This window comes from Hyperolius riggenbachi, chromosome 7 (assembly GCF_040937935.1).
Source record: "Hyperolius riggenbachi isolate aHypRig1 chromosome 7, aHypRig1.pri, whole genome shotgun sequence".
Taxonomy (NCBI): domain Eukaryota; kingdom Metazoa; phylum Chordata; class Amphibia; order Anura; family Hyperoliidae; genus Hyperolius; species Hyperolius riggenbachi.
The window spans coordinates 246,420,713-246,433,696 of NC_090652.1; the positions used below are offsets into that span (position 1 = coordinate 246,420,713).

General features: G+C 43.1%; 1 protein-coding gene across 3 annotated transcripts in view; it reads right to left on the reverse strand.

Moving 5' to 3' along the window:
- The window catches only part of MTX2 (metaxin 2), a 96,555-nt gene that overhangs the window by 59,174 nt on the left and 24,397 nt on the right, over nucleotides 1-12,984 (reverse strand). For 2 of the 3 annotated variants that reach the window (XM_068245457.1, XM_068245458.1), the window contains exon 3: nucleotides 6,093-6,139. The exons of the other annotated variant lie outside the window; for it this stretch is intronic. In XM_068245457.1, coding sequence (XP_068101558.1) covers nucleotides 6,093-6,139 — 47 coding nt within the window. The remainder of the gene's footprint in view (nucleotides 1-6,092; nucleotides 6,140-12,984) is intronic. 3 annotated transcript variants of the gene reach the window in all.

Below are 12,984 nucleotides of genomic sequence, written 5' to 3' on the forward strand. Positions count from 1 at the left end.
AAGTTCCTCTTTAAGCAAAGGCATAGCAGAATTATGAAAATTGGCTTGGTCCTGAAGTGTAAAGGGAACCTGAAGCAAGGCATATTTATTTCATTTTAACCAATGCAGATCAACCTGGCTATCCTGCTAATCCTCTGAGCTATAGACCCGGAACAAGCATTCAGATTAGGTGCTCTGCCAGAAGTCTGACTGGATTAGCCGCAAGCCTGCTTCAGGTGTGCGATTCAGACACTACTGATGCAGAAGGATCAGCATAACGACTAGGCAACTGGTATTATTTCAAAGAAAATAAATATGGCAGCCACCATGTTGGTCTTCCTTCAACCTGCCCTGCAGCCACCTCAGTCTATAAGCTAAAACAATTAAGTGTCTGAAAGAATCAGTTCTTTTTTAACACAATGGAAGTTTAAATCCATGCTGATGGATTTCATGTAAATGGTAAGTGGCAATAAAAACTAAGCAGCTATTCACTGTTGCATGAAGCCTGAGCTATAGTAATCAAAAAGACAAAGACAAACACTTATATAGCGCTTTTCTCCTGGTGGACTCAAAGCGCCAGAGCTGCAGCCACTAGGACACGCTCTATAGGCAGTAGCAGTGTTAGAGAGACTTGCCTAAGGTCTCCTGCTGAATAGGTGCTGGCTTACTGAACAGGCAGAGCCGAGATTCGAACCCTAGTCTCCCATGTCAGAGGCAGAGCCCTTTCCATTACACTATCCAGCCACTATCACAAATCTGGACTTGGGTGCATAAAGTCAGCTCTCTTATGTGGAGATGTACCTGGAGAAAGGCATACCGGTATGTTCACACAAATTATCTTACTTTCCAAATCTCTGAGTGTCCTCATGCTGTGTTCCAACTACCATAATAACTCCAAGAGCTTTGTACACACGTACCAGGACTGTCGTCCACAGACATTGGGACTCAGTCCCTTGGTTGACCATTCAGGGCTGAGTTCTGTACTGACCACTAAGCTAGTGGCATGCCTGTTGCTATGGAGAGGGGAGGAGACGCAGCACACGATGGATCAGTTTCTAGTTGGCAGGATGAGTAGGTGAACAATGCGCTCAGGGGTCAGGCATTGGATGTCTCTAAAGACCCAGCATGTCAGATCTTTATGCAACATTGGAGGTGTCTAACCTGTGCACTGGTGAAGTTGCCCTTGACAATATAAGCTGGTAGTAATCATTGATGAGAAGTGTAGCGTCTTACCTTCTCAGAAGAACAAAAATAGGTAATGGAAAAGATACATTTATTGATGCACATATTTACAGTATCTTTTCCATTACCTATCGTTTGTTTTTCTGAGACGGTAAGACGCTACCCTTCTCATTACGATTACTACCAGCTTATACCATCAATTACGCCTCCACCAGTGTTATTAGTCTAGTTATACTCTTAGGGGTTTCAAATCTCAAGGACCTTGTTGGTCCCCAATACTCTTCCAGGAGTGCAACCTGCCAACATCTGCATGGACCGACCTGGGACACCGAGCAGGGACGGTTATTTTCCCGCAGGCTCTGGCGGTGGTTGCAGGTTCTTGCAAACCAAATTTGTGAGTATATTTCTTACATACGTGTGCTTACTAGCTCCTTGTCTAACGATACTGCACCATTGGGCTCCTGGTCTCTCTCATTCCATAGATTCGTGGAGGTTATGGGTAACCATCAGTGATCAACACCTTTGTACTTTTCTAAACCTGTGCACTCAGTTAAGAAGGTAGCCTTGAAAAAGTTTAGAGGGACGAATCAATGACTCATCACTTCAGAACATCGCTGTGAGTGACACCAATCTCTTTCAAATCCTAACCACTTTACACCAGTCTACTTTATCTTATTCTCTTCTCACCAAGACTACAGGTGCACTTTACTGGCGTTTCTGAGCCTGGGGTTTTATTGCTATAGACACATTTGAAATATTGATAACCTGCTACATAGCAGCAGCAATTTCCTTGACACTGAATCACAAATAACAGTCTATGTCTAAGCTTAAAAATACTCCGTTATGGATTCTGCCTGCTACACTCTCACTGCTGTCTCAGTAAAAAGATGACCTCAGGATGAAATGAACTCAGACTAAACTAAATAAGGCACTGAGCATTGGTGGGTGAGAGGCTAATGGGCTTCCCATGAGCCTTTCAGGACTGAAGACCATTAGGCCTAAAGTTTGACTGATTGAGTAAAAGTTGATGAAAAGACCACAGACGGCTTTAATAAAAAAACAAAGACAGCAGACCAGCCAAAGCGTTGTAGATTAAGTACATTCAGGCACTGGGTTTGTACGGAAGGCTAAACACAGTACATGGTTAAATGTTCAGGAATTAATAATATACTGTATAAGGTAATGAGGGAAAAATAGTAGATCGACTGACTGCTCAGCACCAGAAATAGCAATTCTTTGCAAAGATGGACACTAAGGAGGTACTCTGGCCAAGAAGAAAATAAGGCGCTGGCCCAGAAAAATCTCTTCTGGTTTCTGAATAGAACAGGACGGGTAAGGGTCATACCACCTATCAGGTTACTCTTATTGTTTTTTCCCCACAGAAGAGATTTTTCCAAACTTCCTGTACCCCAGACCTCCATGGTCTACATTAATACTCTGGAGGTCTTGAGGATGAAAAATTAAGACCAGCAAACAAATCATGACAGATGTTCTAAATCTTCCTCGTTCACAAATAAAGATCTGTGATCATCAGAAAAAGAGAGTTAGTGACGAGCAGACGGCATTTGCACACATTTAAATTCAGCGACGGCATAACGACCGTATGCTAATCGGATTTTTAGCAAAAGCGCAAAAAATTTGGTATAAAACAACTAACAGCAATTATCATTCAGGGCACTTTTCCACTAGCAATCGCAATCACAAATCACAAACGCCAGTGATTGCGATTGCAATTTTTCATTAATTCTGTTATGCGATTGCGATTTTCATTTGCATTGCATTATCATTGTAAAAATCGCTCCAGCAAGCGATTGTGATTTGCGATTCCCAAATTGAATCACTGTAGTGGAAAATACTTCTCATGATTTCTATGATAAAGTAACAACCCTAGCGATTTAAAAATCACTAGCGATTTGCGATTTTGCGATTCAGCAATCACAATCGCTCTAGTGGAAAAGGGCCCTTAAAAACCTATCGGCCAGGGCAGATTGGCCTTCATGGATGATAATCACTGTCCTTTACGCATTTTTTTTTTAAATGAACGGCTGACTCGTGGTTTGTTTCCAATGACCACGGTCTAGTGTGTGTACATAGCTTAACCGCTTCCCGTCCGCCTAACACAGGATGGCGGCGGGACATCAGCTCTCTTAGGTCTACAGGACACCATATGGCGTCATCTCGCAAGGAGCAAGATTTGATGGGAGCTTGCACGAACACGCTCTCCCGTCATTGTGCACAGGGGACGCCAGTGATCAGAGTTGGCAGACTGTTTTGTCTAGTATTTATTGATTTAATATTTATATAGAGCTGACATATTCCACAGCGCTGCACAGAGTATAGTCTTGTCACTTAACTGTCCCTCGGAGGGGCTCACAATCTAATCCCTGCCATAGCCATATGTCTATGTATGTGTAGTGTAGTGTAGTGTAGTGTAGTGTAGTGTAGTGTAGTGTAGTGTAGTGTATCCTAGTCTAGGGCCAATTACAGGGAAAACCAGTTTAACTTATCTGTATGGTTTTTTTTTTGTTTGTTTGTTTTTTTTACAAAATGTAAGTTTTTTATTCATAAAAAAATAGCAGCTGCAATCAAATTGCACCAAATGAAAGCTCTATTTGTGAGAAGAAACAAAAGGCAAAATTAATTTGGGTTAAGTTGTATGACCGAGCAATAAACTGTTAAAGTTGTGAAGTGCCGAATAGTAAACATTGGCCTGGTCACTAGGGGCATATAAACCACTGGTCCTGAAGTGGTTAAAAGTTTTATTTCCTGCTGCCTGTGCCACTGTTGGAGAGCATAGTCCCATTCAGGACAGGAAGTGGAGTAATTCAACGTACAGACACAGATCACAATAAAAATGTACACTATGAAAAAGTGAAAAAAAAAGAAAAAAAAAGTTTTTTGAGGAGTTAGCATTCAACTAAAACAAACAAGCATTTGTTATGATCAAATTTCCTCTGTGAATCTGCTCCCACAGTGAAGGGTTACCTCTTCAGATGGAATTTGCCAGGCCAATTCATCATATTGTTCTTCCACCTCTCTGGCCAATTCAGCATTCCCACAGACATCGGGTGAGCAACAACTCTAAACAAAAGGCCAAAATCACAAAGACCTATCTGCAGTAAAAACAAGAACCAGGATTCCTGCAGAAGGTAGTACAAAACCGGATATCATCACAATCCAGTCAGTCAATGTGGGATCAGGTGCTGGAGCTAAAGCAGGTTCTCCAGGGTTCCTGGAACCACTCACTACAAAGTGCCTTCAGAATTAGCATGGAGCTGTACTTAGAGGACTGTTACTTATGCTAAAGACAAAATGATGTCTGCACAATATTTGGATTTTTCTGTATTATTTGCAAAGTTCCTGGTTTAAAAAAAACAAAAACAAAAAAACAACAACAACTATCCATGGTGTTACTTTCCTATGAGAATGAAATCGCTCATTCCAGCCCTAAATACCTCCAGCCTGACTTCCTCTGCTCTGGAGGCATGAACAGGGATTATGCCCAGGGGCGTAGCAATAGGGGGTGCAGAGGTTGCCACCGCATCGGGGCCCTTGGGCCAGAGGGGCCCCAATGGGCCCTCCCTTTACTGCAGTATTAGCTCTCTATTGGTCCTGTGCTCATAATAATCACTTCTATTGATACTTTGAATTGTGGTAATCCTTAACAAGCTGTTCCCCATCCCTTTCTTGCACCTCTGACACTGTGGTTGCCATTGGCAGGTTTTGGTGCGCCGTATCAATTGTTGTGTATAGAGTGCTTGGGGGGCCCCATTGTAAAACTTGCATCGGGGCCCACAGCTCCTTAGCTACGCCACTGATTATGCCTACATGTCAGGAACTTGTCAGTGCACAGGCTTCACACCAAGTTCACAATCTGTGTTTTGTGTAATTGCTTTGCCGTCAAATGATGCTGCACATATTGGTTTCAACTCACTAAGACCTGTTTGGTAAAAAAAAATGATTGGTTGGTGAAACCGTATTCGGTATTTTAGACTTTTTTTTCTGAATTCACCAAGATTGTCACACATACAGTAATAGTTTGGTAATTTGCCAAAACCCATGGCTTCAATTCACCAAGACTGGTGAAGTTCTCCCACTTCTGGCCAGAGTTGATTATTCTTCTGGTTCAATGGTTTGCCAAAAACATGAGCCATCCCTTTGCAAGATGCTGCTTCTGATCTGCGACCGCATACAAGAGTAAAAGGCATCCCCGGCGTCCCTATAGATTTGCAAGCCACCTCTAGTCCCGCTGACTCTGTATCGGTGTTTCCCTTTTCATGTCTAACGGGTCACAGGGGAAACCTCAATGAATGTGTCCTGCTCCTGCATCGTGTGTTTTATTTTCCGATGTCCCACCTGGCACTAAATCGGTACCAATGGGATGTGTAGTTAGGCAAGCTGGCTCCTCCAATTGGCTGGCTCCATTGCCTTCCAATTTTATTGAATGGCTGATCGTTAGTTACCAACGGGTCCAGGCTGGAGGTAAAATGCCAACCATCTTACTTGTTTTACCGCATGCACTAATCTCTGTGAATTGACATTTATTGAGGTATTTGCCACACAAGTCAGTAATTTACCTCACTAGTCGGTAATGTTACCTTTCCACGCTGTGACAGCCTTAGGGAACTGATATTTTAAAAGATGTTCAGTATAATTAACAGTTTCCTGCTTTACCGAATGCGGTATGCCTTTGTGAATTGAAGCGGATATATCTATGCACAGTGGTCACTTAAGGGTTAACCAGCAGCAGCAAATCGTTTCACTCCAGCAGCTGACCCGGGTTACATGATGAGATTGTCTTTGTGGAGCTCATGAAGGGAGGTGGTTGGATTTGGCTGCAAACCTGAAACAGGGGTCATTCCTGGGCCACAGCTGCAGCTTTTTTAACAAGGCAGAGCATGGGAGTTTAGATTTAAAGAATAAATCATTACCTGGACAGCCAGACAAGATGCATTATCAGACAGCAGAACCTGTTCACCTGAGGAGAGACAAAAACACAATAGCGTAAATAATGTGAGCATGTTTGGAGAGCAACAATGGGTCTGCATTGTGAAAACTGGAGAGAGGAATGACTAGAGGTGCCCATACACATTGATTTTTTACCATTCAATTAACTTCGCATCGATCGGACAGGTCAGAAATCTAGGTCAATCGGGGGCAGGGCAGGTGCAACGGTAGACCTACAGAGCAACACTGCAGTTCGATCAACTTTCAATAAATCGCCTCTGCTAAAATCTATTTTAAAAAAAAAACGATGTGCTGTTTGTCGTAGGAATTAAACAGTTCATTCTGAAATTTTACAAGGGGATTAAACGGTTTTGGAACATTGGGTGGTAATATATGTGTATGGCCAGCTTATGGACAGAGCCCAAGCTAAGGGGGGTTTGCCCATCACCTAACCTACTAAAACAAAGCAGTTTATCCATGTGACTACCTGCTATTGGAAACACATGGCGGTCTAATTTCTCTTATAGCTCTAAGGCTTATTTCTATCTGGTGGGATTTTTAATGCATATGGGATAGATCATAATTTGCATTGTTCAAATTATTTTTGCATTACGTTTTTTTTTATTACCTGCCAACAGCAACTTCCTGTGCTGATGTCTGCCAGTTTGGCTGGACTGAACAGCAGTCTATAATCTGTCCGAACTCCTCCCCTCATGCCATCACCCACAGGAGACCGTCAGAGAGGAGCTGGGAGGAGACAGCAGGAAGTCTTTTCATGTAAGAACAAAGCTGACCCTGCCCACAGAGGGAGGAGGTAGGTGAGGTCAGGTGACGACTGCAGAGGAAGAAACCCACACTACTAACAGATCTATGCTTTATGCACAGATATGCAGGTTAAGTAACTGAAACGTCTGTGGAATAGGTGCATCAACATATTTAGTACAGTCTCCTAGTAACTTTAGTAATGGTACAGCCTCCTATTCACTTTTAAAACAATGAAAAGAAGAAAGTTAAATATGGTCTGATACCTCAAGTGTGCATTACAGACTGAAGTGTTATGAGTAAGCAATAGTCAATTTCATCTACACCGCCAACAGATTTTGAGCAGAGTGTGTAGGTAAACCCTCATACTACATGGTGGTGGTAAAATGAGTCAATGATTGGCCAAAGTTGAAGGGGTGTACCAGGCTTATATTCATGGAGAAGCATGTGATTCCTTTGAGCGATCATTTTACAGATCTGTTTGGCTGGGTGTGATAACAATCATATGCTGCTTCTTCTTCCAGGGAGATACTTAGTTGTGACCAGCCAATCACAGACTTCAGGGCTGGTGCACACGGACGCTTGTCAGGCGTTTACCCCTGTCGTTTGGGACTCATCTATAAACGCTCCTATTCAAGTGAATGGGAATGCCTGTATCAGGCTTTTACCGGCGTTTGTGCAAACGTGGCGTTCCGATCCTGATTTTTACCATCGTTTCAGGTGACCTTGGATGCTACATGCGGTATCCAGGGTCAATTACTGCCACATCTTTGTGTCCCCCTGTGGGAATGAAAAACACAGATTGCGATGGGATGCCAGCGAAAGCCTGAACAAGTCACCTCCGAACGAGACGCTGCTGGAAGCCGGGCAGAAGTCTGTGTGAAAAGGCCCTACAGCATACCTGACCCAAGGCATAGCTACCCGAGGTAAGCAGAGGCATGTCCATGCTGGATTCACTTTGTGTTGTCCATTTCTCCCCTCGTTCCAAGAGTTGCCATAATCACTCCCCGAAAAATGTGACTTTGGCTAAAGTCAAGTTTTCAGACGAGAGGAGGCGGGCTTACTGCTATGTACCCTCCTATCACCCACCCATTTGCTCATTTTGAGGAGAGTGAATAGGGTGGGGAAAAGCTATTGCCCAAGCACTATTATTATCCTATTATATTCTCCACTGTTGAACGCAATTTGCTTACCCACCCCTCAGAACAGAATACAATACAATACAATACAATAACATTTCTATAGCGCTTTTCTCCCATAGGACTCAAAGCGCTTAGGCTCTCTCAGATTCAGTAATTAGTAGGATGAAGTATTCACACAACAAAAGTTATATTTCTGCAAATGCCAAACTGAACAGGTGGGTTTTCAGTCTGGATTTAAACACGTCCAGGGATGGGGCTGTCCTGATCTGTTGAGGTAAGGAGTTCCAAAACGTAGGGGCAGCATGACAGAAGGCTCTGGGACCAAAAGTTTCCAAGTGGACTCTGGGTATGACTAGATTATTAGAACCTGTGGATCTGAGACTGCGGGGATTGCTACGCAGCTGTAACATATCTTTCATGTATCCAGGGCCTAGATTATTCAGGGATTTAAATGTCAGTAGGCCGATCTTGAATAGGACCCTCCATTCTATAGGTAGCCAGTGAAGGGAATGCAGGACTGGCGTTATGTGGCAGTGACGGGGTTGGTTGGTTAGCAGTCTGGCAGCAGTATTCTGTATCAGCTGTAGGCGGTACAAGACCTTTTTTGGAAGGCCAGTGTAGAGAGCATTGCAGTAGTCCAGTCGGGATGTGATGAAGGCGTGGACTAAGGTTGGCAGATCTTCTGGGGGTATGAGGTGCTTGATTTTTGCAATGTTCTTCAGGTGAAAATAGGATGATTTCACCACAGCAGAGATTTGAGTTCTGAAGTTTAAATCCCCATCAATTAGAACGCCCAGGCTACGCACATGATCAGAGCTGCGTAGATCCGTGCCTCCTATTCCCAGTGGTGAAGACTGCAAGTTAAGTTGTTTTGTTATCATGCTCTGCCCTCCAATCAGAAGGACTTCAGTTTTGTCTGCATTTAGTTTCAGCCAGTTGTCATTCATCCATTGCTGTAGTTCACGTAAGCAGGCGTTTATAGTTAGAGTTGGGTCTGTCACACCAGGCTTGAAGGAAAGACACTTCTCGTCCAACTGTTCAGAGCTCACTTGATCACCGATGAGCTGATTAGAGGCTGACACTTTGAGCTTAGAATACTGAACATTTTCACAATATTCTAATGGTCTGAGATTTGGATTTTTGGTGTTTTCATAAGCTGTAAATCATAATCATCAAAATTATAACAAATAAAGGCTTGAAATATCTCGCTTTCCATGTAGGAGTCCATTTCATATATTAGTCTCACCTTTTAAGTTAAATTACTGAAATAAATATACTTTTGCATGTTATTCTAATTTTTTGAGTTTCACCGGTAAGTGCAGTGGGAAAGTGAGTGGGAAAGAACACCTTTTTTACCTCCAGGGTTGGGGGTAAGACAGTCTAATTCTCTTCAACATATTCAGTATGTCAATAAATTGGCCTCTGCCCAAGATGCCTTACACTCAACAGTGAAGTTCTTTCTGTCTATAGGTGACCCTGTATTGTTATTACAAACAGAGAGCAGCCTGCAAGAGAGCCTGGAAATCATGGAGAAATTAGCTTATCATGGAGAAATTAGCGTAACATGGGCACTCCCCATTAATCTAAAGAAAACCAAACATGGTGCTCCAGAGGAAAAACACAATGTCAGCCCAGAGCCCATCCTTTAATAACTGCTAAATCAGCAGAACAGACAAATATACCTGCCTTGCTCTGGAAATCAACCAATCTGGAAGCCTTAAGGCTCATACACATATCAGACCATAGTCTTTTGAAAATGAAAGATCACAGACCAATTTTACCCCCTTACATGTAGTATGAGAGCCATACCTACACAGTCTATTCTATGGAGCTGAACTCCCCATCAGACAGAAATCTTTGCAAGATGCTGCACACAAAGATGCTGTAGACATTCAAAAGATCAGTATCTGCAAAATATCTGTTCCTGCAAGAGATCTGTTCCTGCAAAATGCATTCATAGGCTATGATATCTGCAGATCATCATACACACCTTGTTTAACAGACATTCATCTGCAGATCAGATCCACCAGGATGGATTTTCAGATCTGCAGATGATTGTCTGATCTGCAGATGAATGTCAGTTAAACAAGGTGTGTATGATGATATGAATGCAATTTGCAGGAACGGATCTTTGGCAGGAACAGATCTTTTGCAGATACTGATCTTTTGTGTCTGTACATCATCTGTGTGTGCAGCATCTTGCAAAGATTTTTTTCTGATGGGGAGTTCAGCTCTATAGAAAAGACTTTGAAGATATGGCTCTCATACTACATGGAAGGGGGTAAAGTTGGTCTGTGATCTTTCATTTTCAAAAGACTATAGTCTGATGTGTGTATGTAGCCTTAAAGAGAAACCGTGACCAAGAATTGAACTTCATCCCAATCAGTAGTTGATACCCCCTTTTACATGAGAAATCTATTCCTTTTCACAAACGGAAAAGGGGGCTCTGTATGGCTGATATTGTGGTGAAACCCCTCCCACAGGAAACTGAGGATTATGGTCCTGGCAGTTTCCTGTCTGTGAACCTTGCTGCACTGTGGAAAATAGCTGTTTACAGCTGCTTTAAACTGCCAAAAAAGCAAGCAGCAGCAACTTCCAGTGACATCACCTCCCGGCAGAAAAAATGTCACCATGTGATAAATGTCAGAATGTAAATCAGGGAGAGGAAAGCTTTTATAATGGGCAAACATTGGCTAAATCATTCTCTATAATAATCCCTAAGTGTCTCTGCATCCCATGTCCCTGTGTGTGTCCCATTTGCGCTCTGCGCAGGGACGCAGAGACACTGAGGGAGAGTGACGCACGGCAAGGGATGACGGGCGAAGGGGCGAGCGGACAGGCGGGCGTGCACGCGCGGCGGCGGAAAGGTGCATGCGCAGTGACAGACCTAGCCCGTTTTTTTAAACTTGCTAAGGTCACTAGTTTATACATAATTATTGTACAAATTAAGCATTTTTTTATTACATTATTTTCACTGGAGTTCTTCTTTAAGTCAGCCATAGAGGCCCTAAAAGCCAAAGCATGCTGAGCGTTGTATGCCAATAAGAAAGAACTGTACCACCTCAAACCACCAGTAGAGGTCTGGCTGAAAGCAGGGCTGTGGAGTCGGTCCAAAAATCCACCGACTCCGACTCCTCAGTTTAGGATTCCACCGACTCCGACTCCTCGACTCCGACTCCTCTAATTTGCATATTACAATTTTGTTGATTAAAAGTATGTAACATGAAATTCGTTTAACTGCCAACGCTTAGGAATTTTACAAGACAACTGAAGTGAGAAGGATATGTAGACTACTATATTTATTCCCTTTAGACTAAAACTAGTCCTTGGTAAGAGTACTTGTAAAAGGTACAAACCGAAACAAAGAACATCTATCAGGCCCTAGGCAATGTAAGTGTGGGTACATGTAAGAATGATGTGCAGGTATTCTGCAGGGGAATGAGGAGATTGTAAACAGACAACACCTCTGTGTTGAATGTGCACAGCATTCTCAGTGGATTCCCTGCAGCTCTGTGGGGAGTGCATATGTAGAGTATAGTACTACTGTGTAACAAAGTAAACCTGAGACAGATGAAATTAAAGTTTTATACATACCTGGGGCTTCCTCCAGCCGCATTCAGGATAATCAGTCCCTCGTTGTCCTCCACCACCACCTGGATCTTCTGCTATGAGTCCAGGTACTTGAGCCAGTCGGGCGTAGTGCGCATGCACACACTCCGCCGCCAGGAGCATACTACACCTGTGCAGCACTATTGCGCAGGTGCAGAATGTTCCTGGCTGTGGGAGCGGCATGCGGCCGGACAGCGCTGACTGGCTGAATTACCAGGACTCATAGCAGAAGATCCGGGTGGTGGAGGACAGCTAGGGACTGATTAGCCTGAAGGGGGCTGGAGGAAGCCCCAGGTATGTATAAAACTTTACTTTTCATCCGTCTCAGTTACCCTTTAATTTGTAGTCACCAAATCAAATTTTAACAACATATCAAATTATTTGATTTCATCAGCAAAGGGAGTGCACACATTTGGATAAATCCGCATCAATGCAGAATTATTTCCATCTCGTTGACCATCTCTATTAGTGACACAGCTACACATCAGGCTTTATTCTTACAGCATAGATGTTATTTAGTATATATAAGAGATTCCTGTGTACACATCATATATACAGTCACAATCAGATATGTATATCTGACCTTAAAAATACGGAAATACGGGGACTGCTTTATTGAAGCAGCACAAGTAACTAATTTTGATTGGTTTATTTCATTTTTGTGGACTAAGCACAGCTATTACTGTATATATACTGTATATATACATTATTTTTAATGACTATTATCTGAGAAGTAGAACATTTTATCATATTTTCTATTTTAATTACAGTTACAAATTCATTAGGAGTCGGAGCATTTTTTCCCGACTCCGACTCCAGGCTATTGCCCGACTCCACGACTCCGCGACTCCGACTCCACAGCCCTGGCTGAAAGTCTTTGACAGTGTCATCATTCGAGTAATCCATGTTGCTGCCTATAGTCAATACGCTTCACCCACGTTCCACGTCACTTCCATGCTTTCTCCTTCCGGGTTTGAAGTAGGAAACATGTGAGTGACATGAAATGCCAGTGAACCGAATCAGCAATAGGCAGCAACATGAGTAAGTTAAACCCCTCTATGTAGAATAGATACCTAAGCAGCTCAGGGTGACCAAAACCACTAGGAAAGTATAGGAGACTAAAAGAGACAGAAAAGCCCTCCTACTAAAAAGCAATACTTGGTGTGATTTGCCTTCTTCTGTACTACTTTATTAATTATCCTCTATAATAAAATCCCTGTGTCCCTGCGTCCTCTCCTGTCCCTGTGTGTGCTACTGCGCATGTGTGGCACGTGGGTGGACGTTGGAGAGCAGGAGGACGCGTGCAGAGGGCGGGCACGACGGGGAGCATGGCCGTGTATGCTTGAGGCGGGGAGCGCGGCAC